This window comes from Falco peregrinus, chromosome 14, assembly GCF_023634155.1.
Source record: "Falco peregrinus isolate bFalPer1 chromosome 14, bFalPer1.pri, whole genome shotgun sequence".
NCBI lineage: Eukaryota > Metazoa > Chordata > Aves > Falconiformes > Falconidae > Falco > Falco peregrinus.
This window is the reverse complement of record NC_073734.1, coordinates 7,007,582-7,029,207: the sequence shown is the minus strand read 5'-3', so window position 1 is coordinate 7,029,207 and position 21,626 is coordinate 7,007,582. Positions and strand designations below refer to the sequence as shown.

The following is a 21,626-nucleotide window of genomic DNA, read 5'->3' as shown; positions in this document are numbered from 1 at the left end:
GATGCTGAACATTTGACAAAGACAATATTTTAAAAGTGTCTTCTCCATCTGTCTGTTGAGCGAAGTCTTTTACTTGTAGCTTCCCTCCCAATCGGTTCTGTTTAGTGTAATGTTAGCTCAGCATTTTCTACCTCTAGAAATCTGTTTAAATTAAAGTGACTTCAGCAGGCTTTTAGAGCAGCAGCAAATTCAATTCTATTTTGCCATTTTCTTGTGAATTTGAAATTTCTCTGTTCCTTTTCTTCCTCTCTCAATAAAGTTTATGCAAATAATATTAAACTTTGTAATTAGACTAATGTTTTTTAATCTCAGTTCAAATAGTGGATTTGTATGAAATCATAGTTTCAAACACTTCCCTTGAGAGAGAGAGAGAGAGAAAGGGTATTGCTTTTAATACTTTCATTACTGTGCTACTCTTGTTAAGCTAGAATTGTCATTATGATTATACACCCTATTTTTTAGTATTCAATATAAATTATATTTAAATCCCATTAGATTTATATTTGCTGTGCCCACTTTGATTTCCTTGTTACTAAAATATTTTGGAGTTGTTCCAGGACATTAACCTGATCCTGCAACTCTGGCTCATTTGTTGGTTTCAGTAGGTGATTTGTGCATATAAATTAATCATATGAATGTTTCTTAGATTCAGTAAAGGTTACAGGGCATTCCAAAGTGACACCCAAACTCTGACCTGCAGAAATGTCAGGAATTAGGTCTTGATTTGATTGAGGTCAGTATCAAATGTACCGTTGGTCCAACAGCTGTTGAACGACATCCTGAAATATGAATTGTGGATTTCATACGTTCCCCTGGTTACATTCTAGACGCAGAAAATGCTAATCTGTAAAGAATTGAAAAGGTGCCTCGGTCACTTATTTGGCATAAATCACAAATCTTTATGAGATGTCAGGCAGTAATACAAAATTGCGCTTATCTACATGTGTCTAAGATGCGCTGCGCTGGAAGGATTTTGACCCGGTTTGTTTCATGCTATTAAAAACTCTTGCCTTGCTTGTGGGCAGACTTGCTTATCAAAACATTTGGACTATGCCCAGAATTTGTCTATAGTATAGTTTCTGTCTTCTGCCATATGAGCTATGCTAAAATGCCATGCTGGGGATTACAAGGATGTATGGATCCCTTCAGACATCCATGCTACTTGGATCAGCCCTCCAGGCACACGGAGAAAGCAGGCTCTGCGCACAGACCTCCCCAGAACAGATGCGTGTGAATTTGGCAGAGCTAACAAAAACGTACAGTTTAAGAACGTGCCACAGACACATGGAGCACAATATGCTTCTGGACAAGCAGCAAACTACTAATCCTTCACCTTCATAGCAAGAAATGAGGGAAGCAGGACAGGATTGCAATTTTGAACACTATGCCTGTGGCACGGTCTCCCCATGGCCAATCTAAGTATGGTGGTGCTTCTCAGATCCACAGCTACAGCTCAGCACGTTCTAGCTTTGAATAGTTCCTTTAATAATGTTATGGATGTCTCTTTCCACTTCTTCAAGGCAGTTAAGCATTCTTTCCCCCCACTTCTTTTTCATGCTAGCAGTGCCTCCCATACCATTCTCTTCTTTGCTGCTTTTATTGCTTTCAGTCTATAAGAACTGCCTGGAAATGGGACTTCAGATTTGCAAAGCTCTTTACGGACTCACTCCATTGTAGTTCCCTGACCTCTGCTCACCCCCACAGCTACCCGTATCATACCTTGTATATTCACCTCCCTTCTTGTCTTTCCATGATAGTAGACGTTATTCACTTAATTGCAGTTTGTCTTTCCTTAATACACAACAGTGGATTTCTCTCAGTCATTAACTCTTCTCTTTATTTCTTTCTTAATTTTGCAAATTAGTAGTGATATTTTTTTTCTTTCTTTACACTGTGTTTTGGGATCTCTCCTAAAGGAAAGTGGTATATAAAGCCACTTTGTAAAACAAAAGTCCTCCAGAAATTTCTGACGTTGATTAGTATGAATAAAGGATGTTTTGGTACCGCGCTTAGTATAAAATATGCTGTGCAGTCTTAGCTCACTATAACTTCATTTGTACCAGTTTAACTAAGTTACTTTATATGTGATATAAAACAGTTAAAAGAAGACAATGTTGTAAAAGATTCACTGTCTCCTTATTAAAGCACAGCACGTAAGATTTCTTAGACCCTTGCTTGTGCGATGTCCTGATTATAATGAGGACTGCATCACTGAGTGTTGCTACCTGAGGAGACGGTTGTACAGAATGTGTCACCCAAACCTGTTGAAGCTGAAGGGAACTTTTCTATTAACATTCCTGATCTCTTGGCCAGGATGGTCATAAACCTCCCAGATCCATCACATCTCAGACCTCCTGGCAGAATAGTTCCTTGAACAGGAAGACCAGGATAACAGGTCCTCAGGAACCCGATACAAATATTTTACAGTGATACTTCATGGGGGAAAGCAGACAAAATCAGCCAAATACTTACTTTTTGAGAATGCTGTTACTTCAGGTGAATTTTTTAACAAATACCATAGCATTGCAGTGAATAAAAATATAATGTATTTCCTATCAAGCAAAACTTCTTTCACTGAGACAAAGCCTTGAGCAAAGTTTTGGGCCAGAAAACAACGCTGTTAAACGTTTAAAAGAACATACAGCTGCTGGATTGTACAGAAGGGAAGTCAAGTTTATACTTCAGTATTATTTCTTATTACTGAGCAATGTGTCCTATATTTTATGTCAAGTATCTGCCAGGGTTCTGACGATTATGCCTTTTTGTGATATTTTTTATTTATCCAAAAAGTTATGCATTTATTGAAACTTCCAAAATCCTTGAAAGGAAAAAAATATTCTCATGAATGATCTTTCCACACTTACTTTTTTATGTTTATTTTTTGTTGGTTTTCCCCTAGGTAACCACACTACATTCGTACTATTAGTAGATTGTATCTTAGTGTTGCTAATAAAACAAATGAGTTAGAAAACAATTCTTTCTTTTATAGTGAATGTGAAAAGCTTTTGAAGATTGATTTAAAGAAAGAAGCTGTGTACAGTTCTAGTACACAGGCATAAACTTACAAAAGGAGCAACCTGTAGCAGGTCAACATCTCTTACTGTTCACCAAAAGTAACTGTACTACAGTGCAAAATCTGCACAAGGCAGTGACTTACTAACTCTGGAAGTGAGAATAAACTAGAAATCTTGCTTTGGTTGCAAGAACACAAAGCCTGACTTTGGAGGGAGCTCTTTTGTGACAGATGCTCTTAGAAGATATGAGTAGGTTTATGGAAGTTTAGCAAAAGTAGAACTTATTAACCAAAGCAGAAAGTACAGGAGTTCTAAATAAGGCATTTAATTATTTTTTATCCTGAAAGGAAGCTGATAAAAAGATATGTAGAATTAAATAAGGAAAGAATGAAATTGACTGGAGAAATTTATAATGGAAAATACTATGGTTACGTCTTTCATCAGAAAGTAAATCCTATGGAGGGGTTGCTTTTTCACCCCATAGTGTGATAAGCTTTTTGGTAAAACAGCAATAGTGTAATTGAAATCCATTTTACATGATTTTCCCTTGGATGATTTAGAATTAGATCAATTTATATTCTGCGGGTATAACCCAATGAGAGTACAAATGCAGCTTCTAGAATTGGTTTTGTCCATGAGCAAAGCCAATATCATTTACTGATTCATTACACACCCAGCAGGGTCCTTTATTTCAAAAGCTACCTGGAATTATTACTGGCAATAGAACACTAAACTCTAAAATAAGATTTGCATAAAAAATTAAAGTTAAAGGAAAATTATATTAGTGATTAAAAGTAACATTTGATGACTATTTTGATTGGAATACCACATTTAAATAGTAAGTGGTTCAAACAAGCATGGAGAGGTTTTTTGCAGCTCCAACTTAGAATGCACCTATTTAAGTACAATATTATGCTCCTGATAATATGCCTGAAAATAGTAGACAGTGCTTCCATTAATATTTAACAACATAAACATCAGGCAAAGGTTGTACGTCTGGAATCATAGAATATGCTTTCTGCATTAGGGTACTAATTTTAGAAATAACCTCTGTCTGCGTGGGCCTGCTGATGTATGGTTGTCATAGTAAGTCAGTAATTGAGTTTTCTGAGCATTTTGACCACTGGTACAAATTTGCAAAGCAGATTACACAGCAGAAACACAATTTCCATCGTGACCTTTATAACATCGCTTTCTGTTGTGGGGATTGGAATGTTTATGGAGGGAAATATAATCTAAGTGCACCTAATTTGTAAGAATGTGATTTCTGATGTTAACCCAGTAAGCTTCATTTTGATTCATTCAATAACAGATTATGTAAAGACTTGGCATTAGGGAGGGAGGGATCGTAAAACTTATTATCTTTTATTACCTAGGCAGAGAATATTGGTTTAGATTATTATAAATTGGAACTGAAGGAAAACTTTCATTTTCAGCTGCTGTGCAAAGACCCTCGAGAAACCTGTTTCCCAGTGATCAGTCACAGGACCTTAGTGAAGAAATGGCCATGTTCACATCCTTCAGTATGAACTAGGCACAGGAATAACACTAAGCTTTTCTATATCTAGAGGTGTTGTTTGGGGGTCAGAAAAAACCTCTGCAAAAAGTACTGTCAGATGGTTTAGTGGATGGTTCATCCTTGTCTTGCAACTGCAACGCTCTTGCAGTGTCACAGCCTTTGGAACTTCAGGAGTTCTATCGGTTCTTGTCCCTGGTGTTGTCTCCTTGCCTGGTCAGGGTTAAGAAGTTGCTTACTGTAAACTCTGTATCTGTTAGTTTGTTGTGAAGTGCAAAGCTATTTGTGTGTTAGCAGGTAGAGTAGACCAGTAGAAGCGCATCTGTAGAGTGAAATAGTTCATTCTGAGGACCTGACATCCATATTGCATGCTGCAACTTTTCACTTTCTTTTGTTTTGGTTTGGTTTTGGGTGGTTGGCGTTTTTGTTTTGGTTTTGTTTGTTTTTCCTGGTTCCCCAGACTGAATCAGGGGGTGGAAAGAATTAGGTGATGTCCAGGGTACATTCTCCAGTTGAATTTCAGCTGAACAAGATCCAGATGCCGCACTCGGTGTTGCAAACTAGAGCGTAGTAAGTGTAAACAGTGTGAAAGTTCATTTTAATAGGTCTTTCCCGATAGTTGCTGAAGCAACACTGTATACAAACCCTGCATGGGCACGTGGTCAGGCAGCTTTCTCTAGGATTGCTATTGTCAACTGAATGCATTTAAATGAACTTGACTTGCCTGAATATCCATCTGGGATTTTATGTTTGATGAAAAGATGAAGAAAAGCACTGGGTGGGTCTGTGATGTCTTGGAATGATGGGATAGATTGGTACAAGTGTTGCATTGGCATCCAGGCAGACCTCAATGCATAAACTTGATCAATCTAAATTCAGCTCTGGTGTTATGATAGAGTGCTTGATGGTGGCAGATAATAAAATAATCAGCATGAGGTTTCACTTAGTTTCCTGCAATGCATTCCTTCAAAAACATGTGCTGGTAAGTGCAGTCTGGGAGTACAGAGACCTATAGGGTCCAGGGTCTGAGCTATGTTACTGGTTTGCTGTTTCCTTCAGTGGATTCTGTGAGGAAAGGGAGGAGTTGGGAATAAGATTAACTTGAATTGCTTCAGGTTTTACCTCTGCCTTGTTCAGACCCTTTTCTTGGCACCTTAGGAAGATAAAACTCCAGCTATTTAGTTTTTTTCCACCCTGCTTTGGCAATGCTTTTTCCGGGGGATGCTTCCATGAAAAGCAGTGCTCGCTTTCGGAACTGTTCAGTATCCTCCTCCAAAGCCTGTAGGAAACACTTCAGGGCTTCTGGAGCCTGATTCAGACTCAAGGAGGAGCAAATTTGAACACTGATAAGCATGCTTGACAGAGCCTTTTGTTTCTTTGCTCAGTGAAGGATTCCCGTGATTCAGGGCTGCAGGTGTAATGTGTGTTTAGCAATAAGATCACTGATAACTGACATTGGCTGCTGTCCACACAATTTAGGAAAGCAATTTTTTTCCCCAGTAAACAGAGGGGAGTGCTGACCAGCTGCATGTTATTGCTTTGTATGAAATATTTATACCATGGATTGATCCCTCTCCCCAATGGGTTAAATGCATAGAACGTCTCGTTAGTTTCCAGAGCCTGTTGCACAAACACCCTCTTGTGATTACTGATGAGCAAGATTTCCCTAATTCTGACGTGATTATACCTGCAACAAGGCAGGAAATATTACCTCATCCTCCTGTTTTGAAGAATTTGGGGACTTCTTTTCAAAGTGTGTGTTTTGGGAACTTTGGCTCTCATGCTGTTGATGCTATAATGATTTGGAAGGCAGTGTCTTGCCCTTAGTTCTGCTTTGTTTTAAATGCAAATCTATGGGAATCTGCCAGTTTTACAAGAGACACAAGCATCTTACATTGTGACATGAAAGTGCGTATGCATGTTTCATAAACATGGTAAGTTATAGCTTAATAAATGTGTAAATAAACTAGGGTAACCCATTTAAAGTCAATGGAGCTATGCTGATTTATGCTAGCCTGAGGATTTCTTCAGGCTTGAATACTTTGGGGGTTGCTTATGATTTTTTTTTTTTTCCTCTTTAAGTTACAGCACTCACCTCTGTGTACTGATCCTTATTATGTGACCTTTACACCCTTCATATACTTAGGGAATTCTCTTGGCAGAGGTATTTTAATATAGAGGTATTAGAAAAACTGTCTCTACTGATAACCCTTGTAGGTTACTGTGTTGGAGAAACTTGTCTCTCCTTTCATGTTTTTAGATTTAAATAGACTCATTTCTGCATTTGGCAGGGACTGAGAAAGATTCAGTAATTTGCAACTAATAATTTATTAGAACAACTTTGCCCTTATTTCTCTTCACAAATTGTCTGCAAACAGATTGTACAAGTCTAATATGTTAATGGCTGAAAATTATTTGAACATTTTTTCAGCAAATATCTTTTGGTCGGCAGATTATTTGAATTGCAAATTGTGACTGTTGAAATATATAATTAACACTGCAAATAGAACTGATTGGATATTACAGGAGAATAGTTTTTATGGAAATATATTGATTTGTTGAAATGAACATTTGCTACAGAAACAGTGATTTGGGGAAAAAAAAAAACAACTTTGTTGAAATAAATAGCTGTAATCTAGAAGGGAGTTCTTATCTTGAATGCTCCTGACAGCTAGCTTGGGGTTTAGTACTTTCTGAAGCAGTCGAGACAATCAAGTTGAACGTCCTGTTCAGACAGAAGTGAATCTTACCTTCCCTTATCCAGCGAGCTGTGCTGACGCAGACATTTATTTGTTCTGAGGCAAAGGTCTTCTGGTACACTCTGTTCAAAATGTTACCATTGTAAAAATAATCAAGTATAAATTGGCAGAATGGGTAGTATGTTCAATATTCACTTACAAGTGTATTAATGAGGACTGGGGAGAATGGTGGTTCCTGTGCCCATCAGTCAGACTGTTAGCATTTCTGATCATATGCTCTGATTTTGATGAAAAAGTCCTTGGATGGTTTTGCTTGTTAGCATTGTTATAGGGTTCAGTATGTTAAGGCTCGGAAAGTGTTAAGCATCAGGGAAACTATTTGCCACCCACTCCCTCAATAGTTTTTATCTGGGTGCAATTAATTAACGTAAATAACATAGTGTTTTCTATCCAGCATCAAAAATCAGAATAGAAACACTGGTAGGTATATAGTCAATAAGGAATAGATGTAGTGCCATGGTTTCAGCAGTGTTTTGGTACTCTGTTAAAGAACCAAGCTAGCAGAACAGTAGGCGCTTCATTTACCAGAAGGGTTGAGGGTTCTTTTTGGTGTGAGCACTGTGAAAGGGGAAGTGTTATCGTTAGGAACACGCCGCACATAGGAAGGTGTGTTAGGGCAGCATGTCACTTTGTGAAAAGTCAGAGTTGTGAAGAATTATGGATAGTGGAAAGGATGCTCCAGCCTGGGCTGGTTTCATTGCCAAATCGGGTTTGTGTGTAGCAATTTCAACAGCAGGTCACCAGTGCCTTAGCCTCCGAACTCACCTTCGGCTGAGTTAAATGCTTCATCTCCTGAAGGGTATATCTGGCTGCAGGAAGGGTGTGCAAACTTCAACTGGCCGTAGGGTGGCAAGTTGGACTATGGTGTAACACAGAGCTCAGAGGAACTTGGATCTAGCAAGTATGGCCATACATATTCTTTAAACTTAAGACAATCTTTGGAGGGGCATAGCAGAAATGAGTCTTAGTGACATGTAAACACAAAGGGAATGTTTGTATCAAGGTCTGTAGTTGCACATAGGCTATACTGTAGTTCTGTCCTTTATTCAGACCTACTACTGGAGAGTAGACACTACAGCTGATTTCTGCTGTTGACAGAAGTTCTAGGTGAGATGAATGTAGTAGTTGTATTCCCAACACCTCTGAATGTATGTAATAATAATAGAATGATTAAATGGTTTAAAATCAGCAAAAGAAGTTACATAATAACTGATGCTTTCACAGTGGAATGAAAGGTTTTTGCAGTACTTTTTAATTATAAGGATCAATTGATTTAGTTTTGATTGGTTGGTTGTTGTGTGGTTTGGGGGGGGTTGGGTTTTTTTTGTTGGTTTTTTTTTTGGGGGGGGTGGGAGAAGAGAAAAGAAATTACATACATTGGTCCAGAAGGAAAGCTGAAACATAGCTTGTGGGTTTGGTTTGTGGTTTGTTGTTTTGTTTAGTTTTTTTTTTTTTAAATAAGTATGATTTAATGTCATTTAACAGGGACTATTTTCTTTGGGACGTTGTGATTCTTATTCTCCATTAGTATTTAAAATTATTAATGTACTTTATATTTCTAGCTGACAAGGAAAACATTTCTTTTCCTGAACCATGAGCATCTAGTAATAGCTGTTGCAGATCAACATGCCACTCCTTCCAATGTTTCAAATGAATTATACTTCAGGGGAATATCTTTAGCTAGTAAAACTCTGTGTAGGGTATTAACTTCAATGGTGTTATATCTTTTATGATAATTAAGGATTTTGTTTAGAATACTGAATAATTGCTCTCTTCCCAAGGTTTATTTTTGGTAGTAGCCTAACTAACAATAATAATTTAAGTGCAAATACGTCAGACTAAATGGAGCTTCAGTCACTGTTCTGTCCTAGATATTGATGATCTCTACCCAAGGAGAAATTCCTTACTACTAACATCTTCAATGTAAGGATGCTCCCTTAAGTGAAGTTAATGTCTGCACAAAGACTGTGGTGCTCATATATAGTAGCTGAGATGCACATTTGTGCAGTGAGTGAGCAAGCAGCAAACAGGTTTTCTCTGCGGATTTCTAATATTTCTCCAAGGAAAGCTTGTCACCCCATCATGGCTGGCAGCCTTCTCCAAATGATATGAATTCAATGGCAATTCTAAATCCTAATTTGCATATCAGTCAAAACTGCTAATTTTAAGCAAAATATTGGAAACATGTACATAGAGTTCCTGTAATTCCATGTAAAATATATCCATGTGTATCAACCCTATAGTTGTGTCAGCATTATGAAGAATTAAAGTCTTGATCCTACACATCCTATCTATTAAATAGTTATAGATTTCCTCTTCATGGGAAACAAATATCTCTGGCCAGGAAACCTATTTGTATCGAACAATTTGGAACAATTTCTTTCCTTTTTTAACAGCAACTCCTGAAGGAGAAAATTTAGTCTTCCTTTTCCTTCCAGATATACCTACGAACTATATGTCTCCTGTGGTTAGTAAATAGATATTGATTTTCTTCATAATAGAAGTACGTTATTACAGTGATTAAACTGTAGACCTTCCTTTATGATACAAAAAAATTGGAAATTGGTGAGCTAAAGAGTATTTATGTTACAAAATTGTTTTGGTTTTTGTATTCATCAAACTGTAATTCAAGCTCTAAATGCAAAGCCTCTGTGCATATTGACCTTTTTAAGCAGCAGCAATTGGCATTTAAAATAAATGCTGATATTATAATTATAAAAGCATTATGTCCATTAGAGTTGTTAATAGTCATATTACTTCTTTTTTTTATTCTACATTAGTCAAAATCCTGACAGCATACTCTGGAACAATATTAGATTCAGTGTTGATATTGTTACTCAACAAGAACATTGATTATGTCTTAATAGAATGTATTCAATGCATACTATATGCAATTATCATCTTAAATAAACCCAAGCATTTATTTAGCATGAACTGAAATTATTTAAATCCTAAAATTTTTTCTTTCTGGTTAGTATTATGTTATAAAGGCATTAGTAATACCTATGGTAGAGTAGCAAACTATTGCTATAGCATTATGCATTAACATATAGTTTATAAACACAATTATAAATAGAAATATTGAGGCATTGTTACAGAAAATATTAATTTCCATGAAATAGTGAAAAAAACCCTATTGGTAATAAGTAGTAAGATAGCCTTTAAAACCTTTACAAGAGTTTTGAACATTCTGTACGGTATTTCCTTCCCAAACAGTATTTGTCTCAATCTTAACAACTGAGTACTTTGTGTAAATTTGGGAATTTCTGTTCTCCCCAGTTATTTTCAGATGAGGCATTGAAACACCAAGGGAAGGCTGTGTGCCCTTTTCTGGCCATGCAGTTCATAGGTGTCTTGCAATAACTGGAGAGCACTGGATGAAGGTGTAGCTAAAGGCACTTCATGGGGGACACCCAACCAGGAGGAAACACTGAGGAGGTGGTTTCTGGAGTCCTGTTGTTTTCCAGAATTTGGTGCCTCTCTGCAGCTTTTAGCTGGGTGCTGATGTGAGGCAGGGATTCACAGCCTTGAAATCATTAGCAAGAGACTAAAATTCACTGAAAGAGGAACTAGAAAATATACTGAGTTGGGCAGCAGGCTGATGATGTGAATAAATACAAAACAATGTCGTTTAACAAAACTATTCTTTTTCAACCCCCCTGCGTATCATTTAAACACCAGTAGTAAAAAGTGTTGTGAAGATCTGCAAGAAAATATGTTGAACTCCTGTTTAAACATCTTTGAATTACAGATTAAATAGAAGGCTAAAGTAGCCTAAAATTTTCAACCTGTTCCATCTTCACATGATGCAAAGATGATTAAGGCTTAACCCAAATTCTTCTTCATTTAGCTTCTGCATTGCAAATGGATTTCCAGACACCCCATGGTGTGTCCTTGCAGAAAGTAACTAGATAGTTATATCGGAAAAACACAAAGCGTTATTTTAGTAAATAGGCTTCCCAATGTTCATAGTCTCTAACAGACTCTAACAGTGATCAGGATTTCATTTTTTAGCCAAAATGAAGTGTTTTTCATATATGTGCAATCTATATGCCAGCTTTAGAGATCAGATGTAGTAATAACTGCTTCGGGTGTCAATGGCAAAAGGAGGTGTTTATTACAAGAGTTTTCTCATACTCTTCCTTCTTGTGAATCTGCTTTACTTATTCTACTTTTCTTTATATTCAGATAAAAAAGTCTGATTGAATTTTTTGAACTTCAGAAGCAAAACTAGATTCTTTCCTACCTTCTCCCACAACCAAAAGTAAAGTTACTAGGGCCATCAAATCCAGATAAACAATTAATCATTCACTGCTTGAATATGCTGCTTGAATACAGTGCCAGAATATGATTTCTGTTCCTCACTTTAGTGCTACCTTTTTTGATCTTTATGAAATCATTAAGATCTTCAGCCAGCTTTAGTCACGCACCAAGACAGGTACGCTAGGGAGCACTGAGCTCCTGCGATCATCAGTGCAGCCAAACACAGAACTAGTGCCTGTCCTTTGACTCTATGACAGTGATGCTCCAAAAGTTAGACACTTAATTTGAATTCTAAAGTTAGATGGAAAAAAGCCAGGCCTCAGTGAAAACATGAATTTCCTGAGTGACTGCACTTCCTTACCAGATAGATGAACAAGGGAGGATACATGGGTCACACTTCTAAAAGCTTTGGACATCTGAAGTTGCAGAGAGGGGATTTGTTGTTCTAGCCATACCAAGAGTCCATGTTCATAACTAGAAATTCAGGACTTGAAGTTTGAAAAGACCAGTGGTCACCTAAGGGTTCTAAACCTTTCCTGTAATTATGCAAGTAGTCCCACTTTTTTCTGTCTTACGTTTTGAGTCCTACTGTGCTGAGGATGCTGTCAATGCCAGCTGAATGCTTTACAGCCTGCAAGTGATAACCCACACCGAGACTTGGAATGTTACTGCCAGTGGTATGAAATACTAGCCATGGCTCGCTTCTCTTAAGTCACTGATAATTTTTTATTGTATCTGTAGGAAATATTAAAAGATTAAAACTCCGCAGAAAACCATCATTATCTGGTTTCATTTAGCGCTACCTTAAAGTGGTCGCTTGGTTTGTTCCACCTGTGTGTATCTGCAGTGAACTGTTTATTTGCCCCTGTTGTGATTAGATCCTACTGGCTTTGTCAGGAACCTGAAACCTGGAAAAGTGCCTTTCCAGCCTCTGGTTCCTTGCTAGCACAGAACCGGTTATGCCAAGGCAGCAGTGGAGCAAAACCTGACAGGAATGTTTTACACTGGTGAGAATGGCAGTGGGTGGACCGTCAAAGACAAACACAGCTCACCTCCTTGGCAAACCAAACAATTTGCTGGTGTCACCCCTGCTGCGGCTAAATGACGAGTGAAAATTTATGGGGAAAGGAATGGTTCTCCTGCTGTAATTCTATAAACCTTCTCAACAGTGTTACACTTCACAAAGTCACAGCTGATAAATAATAAGCCACACAAACAGTGACTGATGTTCATTTATTAAAATAATCTATTATCCTTTTTAGCTGTAGATCTACTTTGCTGAGAATTGTTGCAATATTCGTCACGTGTCGCTTTCCAAATGGTATTAATGGGGCTGTTTTTGCAAGAGCGTGCTTCAGGGGCTGTGTCACTACTTCAAGAAGCAGGGGGCCTGGGTTTAGTGACAGGCAGTGTCATGGTGTGACAACAGTCTGAGCTACTGTAGGGTCCCAAAATGCTACCAGCTGGGTATTACCAGCAGCATTTATCCCTAACCTGCACAGTGTAGCAGGGACGGAGAAGGTGAAGGCAGGCTGCTTTTCTCCTTCACTCCCTCCCTCCAGGAGCACTCATTTCTCAAAAGATGTGAGCAAGGGCAGGGAGACAATGCACGGGGGAAAAAGACACGAGGGAACAGAGGAGGAGGAGGTGGCAGGACAGCTTGTGCTGCAGCCCCTACTGCAGGGGTGCCCCCAGCCCAGCCCCACACCCTCCCCACCATCATCACAGTGTAACAGGCTCAGGAAGAGCGCGGGGACCCATCGCTGTCCGCAGATACTCACTGCCACGTCCCAGGGTTTGCCACTAATGTGATAAACCACACAGGTCCAAGCAGTTACTACTAGTGCCCAAACTGGGCTAGGAGTATGAGAAGTGTTAAAAAGCCCTTTACGTGCAATCTCTGCTGTAAAGAGCATCTGAAGGGAATGTGCCTCTGCTCTCAGGTTTGGAACTTGTAGGAGCTGCTTTCTCTAACAAAGCAAATATTTGGTGACAGAACGAGACATAGAAAGTGCTGCATAACAGGAAAGTGTGAAGTATTCATAATGATATGAAATACTACTCAAAATTCAATGTTTTTCACATTTAGTTGTGAGCTTAAACATTGGACTCCTGTCACAGAAATTTCTGCTGCAGTAGGCGCAATTTCTAGCATAAATGGGCTTGCTTTCAATAGAAAACGGGACAGCTTTCAAAGGAAAAAAGGCCAGTTTGAGAGTAAAAATGGGCCTCTTGCTCAACAAAGAGGCTTACAGGCATGAAGTGATAAATGGTTTTGCAAGTTTTTCATACAATAATAACAATTTTCTAATCAAAGTAATGAAAAATTTGCATCTACAGGAGGGGATGGAAGCTCTATTCAGGTTTTAATACATTGAATGCATTTTAGAAAATAAATATATGAAAACTATAATTTTTTTCCACTCTATACTCTGAATTTGTGTTGGAGAGATGTAATACTTTTTTGTGTATATTTATATGATGTTATAAATCAAAATCCTGTTCTTGGTTTTCTTTCTTCTGAGATGAATTTCATGGAATGATGTTGTAAGACTTAAGGAAATATATTTTTTAGGATCCCCTACGTGGCAGTGGCATCTGATTTTCTAGTAGTCCATATGTTTTTAGAACTAAATATATCTTCTGGTTTAACTCATTGATTTTACATGCAAATATATTGCTTCATAATTACTGATCTGATGAGCAAGTGGTATGGTTCCTTCTCTCATGGCCTAAAAATGCTTCACAATCTAAGTGTTGGGATCTCCTTCTCACACATGCTCAAAAAAAGTTGTTGTGATGTACCAAGGAAAATGCATAATGCAAAATGCACTATTTAGTGAACGCTTTCAAATCTCTTAGCTACAGAGAAAACTGTGTGATCTGAGAAGTTGCTTTGCTAAGCTAGAGATCAGAAATAAGTCTTTTAAAATTTTAAATGGTGAGATACAGGCTGGGGGATGAATGGATTGGGAGCAACCCTGTGGAGAAAGACTTGGGGGTACTAGTGGATGAAAATCTGGACGTCAGCTGGCAATGTGCCCTCAAAGCCCAGAAGGCCAGCTGTATCCTGGGCTGCATGCAAAGAAGCATGGCCAGCACGTTGAGGGAGGTGATTCTGCCCCTCTGTTCTGCTCCGGTGAGGCCCCACCTGAAGCACCGCATCTGGCTCTGTGGTCCCCAGCACAGGAAAGACATGAACGCATTGGAGCAGGTCCAGAGGAGGTCCACTGAAACTGTCAGTGGGATAGAACACCTTTGCTATGATGAAAGGCTGAGACAGTTGGGCTTGTTCAGCCTGGAGAAAAGAAAGCTCCAGGGAGGCCTTCTTGTAGCCCTTCAATAATTAAAGGGGACTTAAGGTGGGGACAGGCTTTTTAACAGAGCCTATTGCAATAGGATGAGGGGTAATTTAAACTATTTTTTTTCTTAGTTTTTAATTTTAAATTTTTTTTTAACTAATATAGGGTTGATTCAGTCTAGATATAAGGAAGAATTTTTTTTCTGATGAAGGTGGTGAAACACTGGTACAGGCTGCCCAGAGTGGTGGTAGGTGCCCCATCCCTGGAAACGTTCAGGGTCAGGTTGGACGGGGCTCTGAGCAACCTGATCTGGTTGAAGATGCCCCTGCTCATCGCATGGGGGTTGGACTAGATGGTCTTTAATGGCCCTCTCCATCCCAAGCCATTCTCTGTTCTCTGCTATGGGATAAGCCCTCACCTTCCTTGATTCTGCTTTATAAGTCAGTGTATGGATGGTAAAGAGAGATCACTGTGTTGCTATATGGATTTTCACACCAGTTGCTGATTCTCTGGAGAAGTATTAAAGGACATAGGATAAATGGTGTCAAACGTGTAGCCTTGGTTCTTGTAAACAGACTTGGCTGATAGAGCTGCTCTGAGGTTAAAGAAGCCCTCTAAGAGTGGTGCCCTAGCCACTGTTTCAGGCACCATTATGTCCTTTTGCCCCTGAGATCCAGACTTATTTTTCAAGGAAAGTTTGAAAAATCATTCCTGAGCATATGTGATATTCTTACCATATAGTTTTAAAGGTGACCGCAGCACTTCCCCATCTGTGTCCTCCACTGATGATGCGGCACATATGGTCTTTGGGCAGATGGTTCCATATAAGGCAGTCATACAAATAGGGAAAATATTCATTGTAATTAGGTGCCCAGTCTTGTCTCCAGTGAAATCCATGTCAAAATTATGATTTCCATGGGAGCAGGTCCTGATGCCAATAATAGATCCCTTGGATGGGATGTATTACTACCCTGTTGCTTAACTTGCAAACAGATGTGCTTTTGTGCCTGATGTGAGAGAGGTGAATTAGAAATGCTGTCACATTCCCATTGCAGAACGTTGGCCACATTTTTTTTTGCCTAAATTAGGGCTGTCTTTTGGAGGAGGGAAATTAAGGATGGCTTTTGCTGTGGACCTATGCTGTCTGGTTCTGCAGTAGCTGGGTAGTCAGATAAGTAACCATGACATAGGCATCAGATATATTAGATGTAAATCATTAACATTACGATACACATTTGCTTTGTGCAATAACTGGCAGCCGTTGTCCACTTTAGAAACTGCTTTGTTGTTTCTTACAGTGAAGCAGACTTAAATTACTATTCTAAATGCTAATAAATGTGATTTAATAAAATAAAGAGAATTTATATATAGATTGTGACATTAGTATTTAATTATGTACCCATCATAACACTGATGAAGCAAGCTGCTAAATATTGGTGCACTGAAGTGAGAGCTTACTTTTGAAGAGCAGGTATATTTTAATTTCTTTCCTAATCTCCTTAAATAACAGAATAGATTATGTACTGTTTACCAATATTCACCTGCACTCCTTCACGCTGTGTTCCTAATAAGGTTTCCAGTGTAGCAGCTGAAGCTCATAGAAAGCTGTGCTTCTGTTTTGGTAAAACACTGTGATAACAGATCTGTTTCTATGCTGTTTTATCAGGCCAAATTAAGGTTTAAAAGTTGATTGTTTTAATGTGAATTAAAGGTAGTATGTAATCTGTTGTGGTGGCTTTTTTAACCTTTCCTTTTTGTTATTTTTTTCAGACTATGGAAACCCCGAAATACGAGCTAGTTATAGAAGCTAAGGATATGGGTGGTCTTGATGTGGGACTAACTGGCACAGCAACTGCCACTATTCTTGTTGATGACAAAAATGACCATCCACCAGAATTTACCCAGAAGGAGGTAAGAGTTTGTCATCTCTGTTCTATAAAATGTTGTATGTAATTGTATTTATCTTCTTTCTAAATATAAAAATGTTCCTTTATGGAAGAAAATACTTAAAGACATCTTTGTAGCTCAATGTTATAGACTTTCCTGGAGCTTCTTTTTTCTTCTACGTTAATAAATGCGTATGCATTATTTCCATGACAAAATGCAACCACAAGGTAAAAATTTATGCCAAGAGACATCATTCAGAGGTTGGCTAGCAGGATGAGTACCCGTAGAATAAGTTTGCTAGCGGTGACTTTCTTTCTTTTGCTCCTATGAGGGGAAATAGAGAATTCCCTCTTGCCTGTGTTGTAGCTGAGGGCTTTTGATAAGCAGGAACATGGGTGAAAGCAACATGTTTTGTCCTGGCTTCAGTAGTCACCTGTGAGACAGTGTGTTGAGGGTTCTGTAATGAAAGCTCTACTCTTAAAAGCTTTAAATTTAACCTAAAGGTGGAATTTTCAGGGAATGATTTTTTTTTTCCACGGAAGTGTGCTGAAAAGTTAGAAAAAACCCAACCCAAACCAAAAGATACTCACTGCCTGTGGGAGGGTGTAAGAGTGCTACAGCAATGTTTCTGGTGCCAGGCAAAGCATCTACCAAATTTCCTCCCTTCTCGTGCTGCTTCCTTCCCTCTCCCACATTTATTATTAGTCTGGGTTTTGTTGGGGATTTTTGTTTGTTTGTTTTTGTTTTGGGTTGTGGGCTTTTTTTGCTTCTGATATTTGGAGAGAATTAGAGTTCAAAAGTTTTACCTAATAACAGCTGGTTTGGATTTTCTTGTAAAAGTTTCCTGAGGTTCTTCAAATTTTAAGGAATATTCCCAAAAGATGAGAAGTAAACATGACAGATGTTGATTTTAAGGTAATTTTAGGAAAAGAAAGGGAAAGCTTATTGCTATAGAAGTCTCAGTTTTCTGCTTACAGTATATTTTTACATTTTTTTTCTGACCTAATTTTAGTGATTTGACAATAGATTATTTTGAAACAAATTACTGTAATTTTACTTGAATAATTATTTCTTTTATAAATGCAAAGTGGATAACCAGATTTAAAAAAGGACAGAGAAAGTTTGGGGAAAAAAAAGGGGCGGGGGGAGGGGAGAAGAAATAACAAATAATGAAAATTTTGCAAACAGGAATGTTCAGTGACAATAGCTATAATTGCTTCAATAAAATGCTTTGGCCAGAGCATTTTATTAACCTAAAAAGTACCGTGGAGAGCCTGATCCAAAACTTTCAAGTACACAGATGATAACTAAGTGGCTTCGATCAAACTGTTAATTCCCTTGGAATTACCTTTTAGATCAGCTTTTAATGCTCTGAAAGCTGTTTCCAGACAATAAGTAGTTAAAATGTATTTAAAACATGCTAATTTTTATTCCTCTGGAACATAACAACATACAAGGACATCTTGGTGTATTTAGAAATAGGAAGTAATTGTATTAATACTGATAGCAATTCATGACATTCAGAGTCCTACCTACTCGAATGTCCAAACTTTGACATTTCTTCTTTTGAATGAATCATTCTATATATCTTTCTACAGATTTCTTTTGAAGAAATATTTCTACAACTATATGTCCTGTTTGACTTAATAGTTTGCTAATTTGGGCAAACATGTTAAAATACTTAATGTCTACTTAGCCCTAAACGTACTGTTAGTGTCTATTTCTGTGGAAATTTGGAAATGTTTATAAATCCAGTTCTGTCAGTGATATTAAAAAGTCTGGTGGTTGGAGTATAGAAATAAAATAGGAGGTGTGAAGAGACAGCATTATGCAGACTTTTCAAAGAAAGTTAGTCTTATACATTTTTCTTGTACTTTATATGACATACAAATATTCCCATAGAGACGTCTCTTTTTTTTCTTTTCTTTTTTAATATATTGTGACATGGGTTTGAACCTTTTGCTGTTTAGAAATGTTAATGACCTCAGAAATCTTCCCTCTGCCTTGCTAAAGGGATATTCTTATTCTGTGAATAAGGCAGGAAAAATCAGTCTTCAGACGTATGGTGTCAGGTCCCTTTAGGAACATATGCTCTATTTAAAATAAGTAGCGTAAGAAGGAGAGTGCCTATTAATAGAGCTAATGCCACTTTATTTGGCTTACTGCTTAACATACTTAGTTACTGTATTTAAATACCAGTCGCATACCAACTGCTGCAGTACCATTGATTTGAATAAGACTTGAAAGAAAAAGACATAGTCTACAAGATAACTTTTGAAGTAGAAAGCTCACATTCAGTAAATCTGAAGGTTTGATTTCAGAGTGCATCTTCTTTTACTTTGAGATTGCCTGCTTTGAATCGGGTTCTTATGGTATTGACATGTTTCCCCAGCTATCTTCCTTCTCTTTAAAGATACTTTTTCTCAATGCATTTTTCCCTTTTATAAAACAAATGCTTATTCAGTGGCCTATGTTTCTTCTGTCAGTATAATTTCTACTTAAAATAGCTCTGCCGTTCTCTTCATCTGTAAACACCGGGGCCAAATTAATTTCTGATCTAACACAGTGAAAGTCGACGAAGTTATGAGAGACGCATTTGTTCAAAAGTCTGGACACTGTATGAGTGCAACACTGGGTACCCCAGACTGGGCACTAAATAGGGGTTTGTAGAATGCATTATTATATATATCTTAACAAAGATATATATTATTTCAATAATATTAATGCCAAGTCAGAAGTTTAATTACTTTTTCAACTGTGGAGAAAGCTACGAAAAATGTCTATAATTCTATTTCCAAGAAGACTTATATGTTTTAACGGATATTTCTTTGATTCCTCAGTGCGAGGCAATCTCAGTCATGCGTGAGCAAGTCTCTGTCCATTAAAGATGAGTTTTATCTTTTGTCACTTGACCAATCTCCTCCTCTTTTTGCTCTAGAAAGAAGTTTATGGATCTACTTCTAAGCACTGTTATACTGCTGTGTACTTCTGTTTACTGTATTTATTCCTTGGAGGTCAGGTCCTTACCCACCTATTCAAAATGTTAATTAACAGTTTTATTTGATGTTTTCAGAAAGGTCTGAATGCTCCATTGTTGCTGCACTCAGTTTTGGTTTTATGTAGACCTTGCTGGAGGAGAGGGTACTCATCTGGTGATCTGTTTTTCCATCTCCTGTTTTTTCCATGCCCGTGCCATTCTGATGCGGTTCCTGCTGATGCAGTGCCCTTCATGCTTAGGGACAAATTCATTGTTCGTATGTCAGGGCATGATCACAGAAGCAGCTGAGCAACCTGGCTGTGATCCAACGCGGCACTTCCATTAACTTTGGAGGAATAGTTTAAGCCCTTGAGGTTACAAGTATGTGTCAGGTACTTGGATGGGTTAATGTATGAGACACTCCTTTGTGGGATTCAACCCAGTTAATTATTTTGTTACTGTCTTATCACTCTACACACCTCCAAAGTACCTGCCTTGTATTTCACATACATACTTATCCTTACTGTTCATAATAGGCTCTGAGCATTGCAAAGGTCCATTCAGACATTCAAACAATACCCTGTTCCCTTCAGGGGGTTAAATAATCTCATCTTTAATGCCTAAAAGAGCAATGTTTTAAGAGCTCCTTCAAAAATCCCAGGTGAGGTAACAAGGTCTACCTTTTAAAAGGTCACAATGGCTGGGATACTGTGCCAGATTTAAATTATAGAGAATTAAAATTAAGATACTTGTAAATTTAGTGGCCTCTTTTTCAAATTTACAACCCTATTTCTATAATATGAAAGAGTTTTTAAATTAAATTTGTGAATTATTACTGAATACAGCATGTATTTGGTATCACAAAAACCAATTTGGCATTTCCTTTCTAGCAAGTTAAGGCCTTAGGCTCAACTTTTGTTCAGTAGCAAGGGATTACTTATGTGAAAGTAAGAAATGAAGCAAAGCAAGGAGCAGGAATTGATCATTCTGGAAAATCTGATACCTGGTTTGTGTACTGTGTGGGAACGAGCTAGACTGAGTGAACATTAATGGTGCTGAGTACTGGTTTTATACCTAGCACATTCAGAAAAATGAGAATTATTTTCTTGTGTCACTTTAACAACAGATGACAGACCACTGCAGTGTTGTATGCCGACAAAACAGTGATTTTAGTCTATAGTTAATATCACTGTGGTTGAAGTGTGATGAAAAATTAGCGATGTAGCATCTGCTGGAAGCCACAAGCTGGCAAATACTTCCCTTGTATCTTTCCCTGTAGGCATGGTTCTGCCCAGATCTTCCCTAAGACTCAGTGGAAAAAACCCCCACGTTGTTTCAGCATGACAAAAGTATGGGTTTGACCCCTTCCTGTCTATTCTTCCTCCTCTAAAAAAAATAGTTCAACAAATCCTACTTCTGATCTTATACCATTCCTGAAAGCAGAGTATATGCTCAAAAATGGGATTCTACTGAGTACATTGGCCTCCTGCTTCTGGCCTGATTTTTTAAGGTACCTGTTCCTAGGAAAGAAGCTTCCACTGCTGCTCTTCAGTAATATATTCTTTTTCCTTAATATATGATATGTTTTTTCCTTTGTAAATGCTGTCAGGCATTTGAGAGAAGAATGAAGTCATGTGGCTGAAGGGGATGATTTTGCTATACTCCACCTAGTTCTCACATCTGTCCTTCACTGCAGAGCTGGGACAGCAGCATGTCCCTAGCTGTATATTGAAAAGTAGTGGGACTTGTCAGAGTGCTCTCACCTGCACATAAGAAAGAGAGACTTCACCTAGACAGGGAATAGTCTCATTCTTGAGACAATTCCTCTTTCTGCCACTTTCATCCTCACCTTCACTTTCACCCTCACCTTCACTTTCACCCATTTCTGGGACAAAGCAATGTAAAATA

At 38.0% G+C, this 21,626-nt stretch overlaps 1 protein-coding gene across 2 annotated transcripts in view; it reads left to right on the top strand.

Moving 5' to 3' along the window:
• CDH13 (cadherin 13) overlaps positions 1-21,626 on the top strand; it is a 509,204-nt gene that overhangs the window by 397,204 nt on the left and 90,374 nt on the right. For both annotated transcript variants that reach the window (XM_005234781.3, XM_027782937.2), the window contains exon 8: positions 16,625-16,765. In XM_005234781.3, coding sequence (XP_005234838.1) covers positions 16,625-16,765 — 141 coding nt within the window. The remainder of the gene's footprint in view (positions 1-16,624; positions 16,766-21,626) is intronic.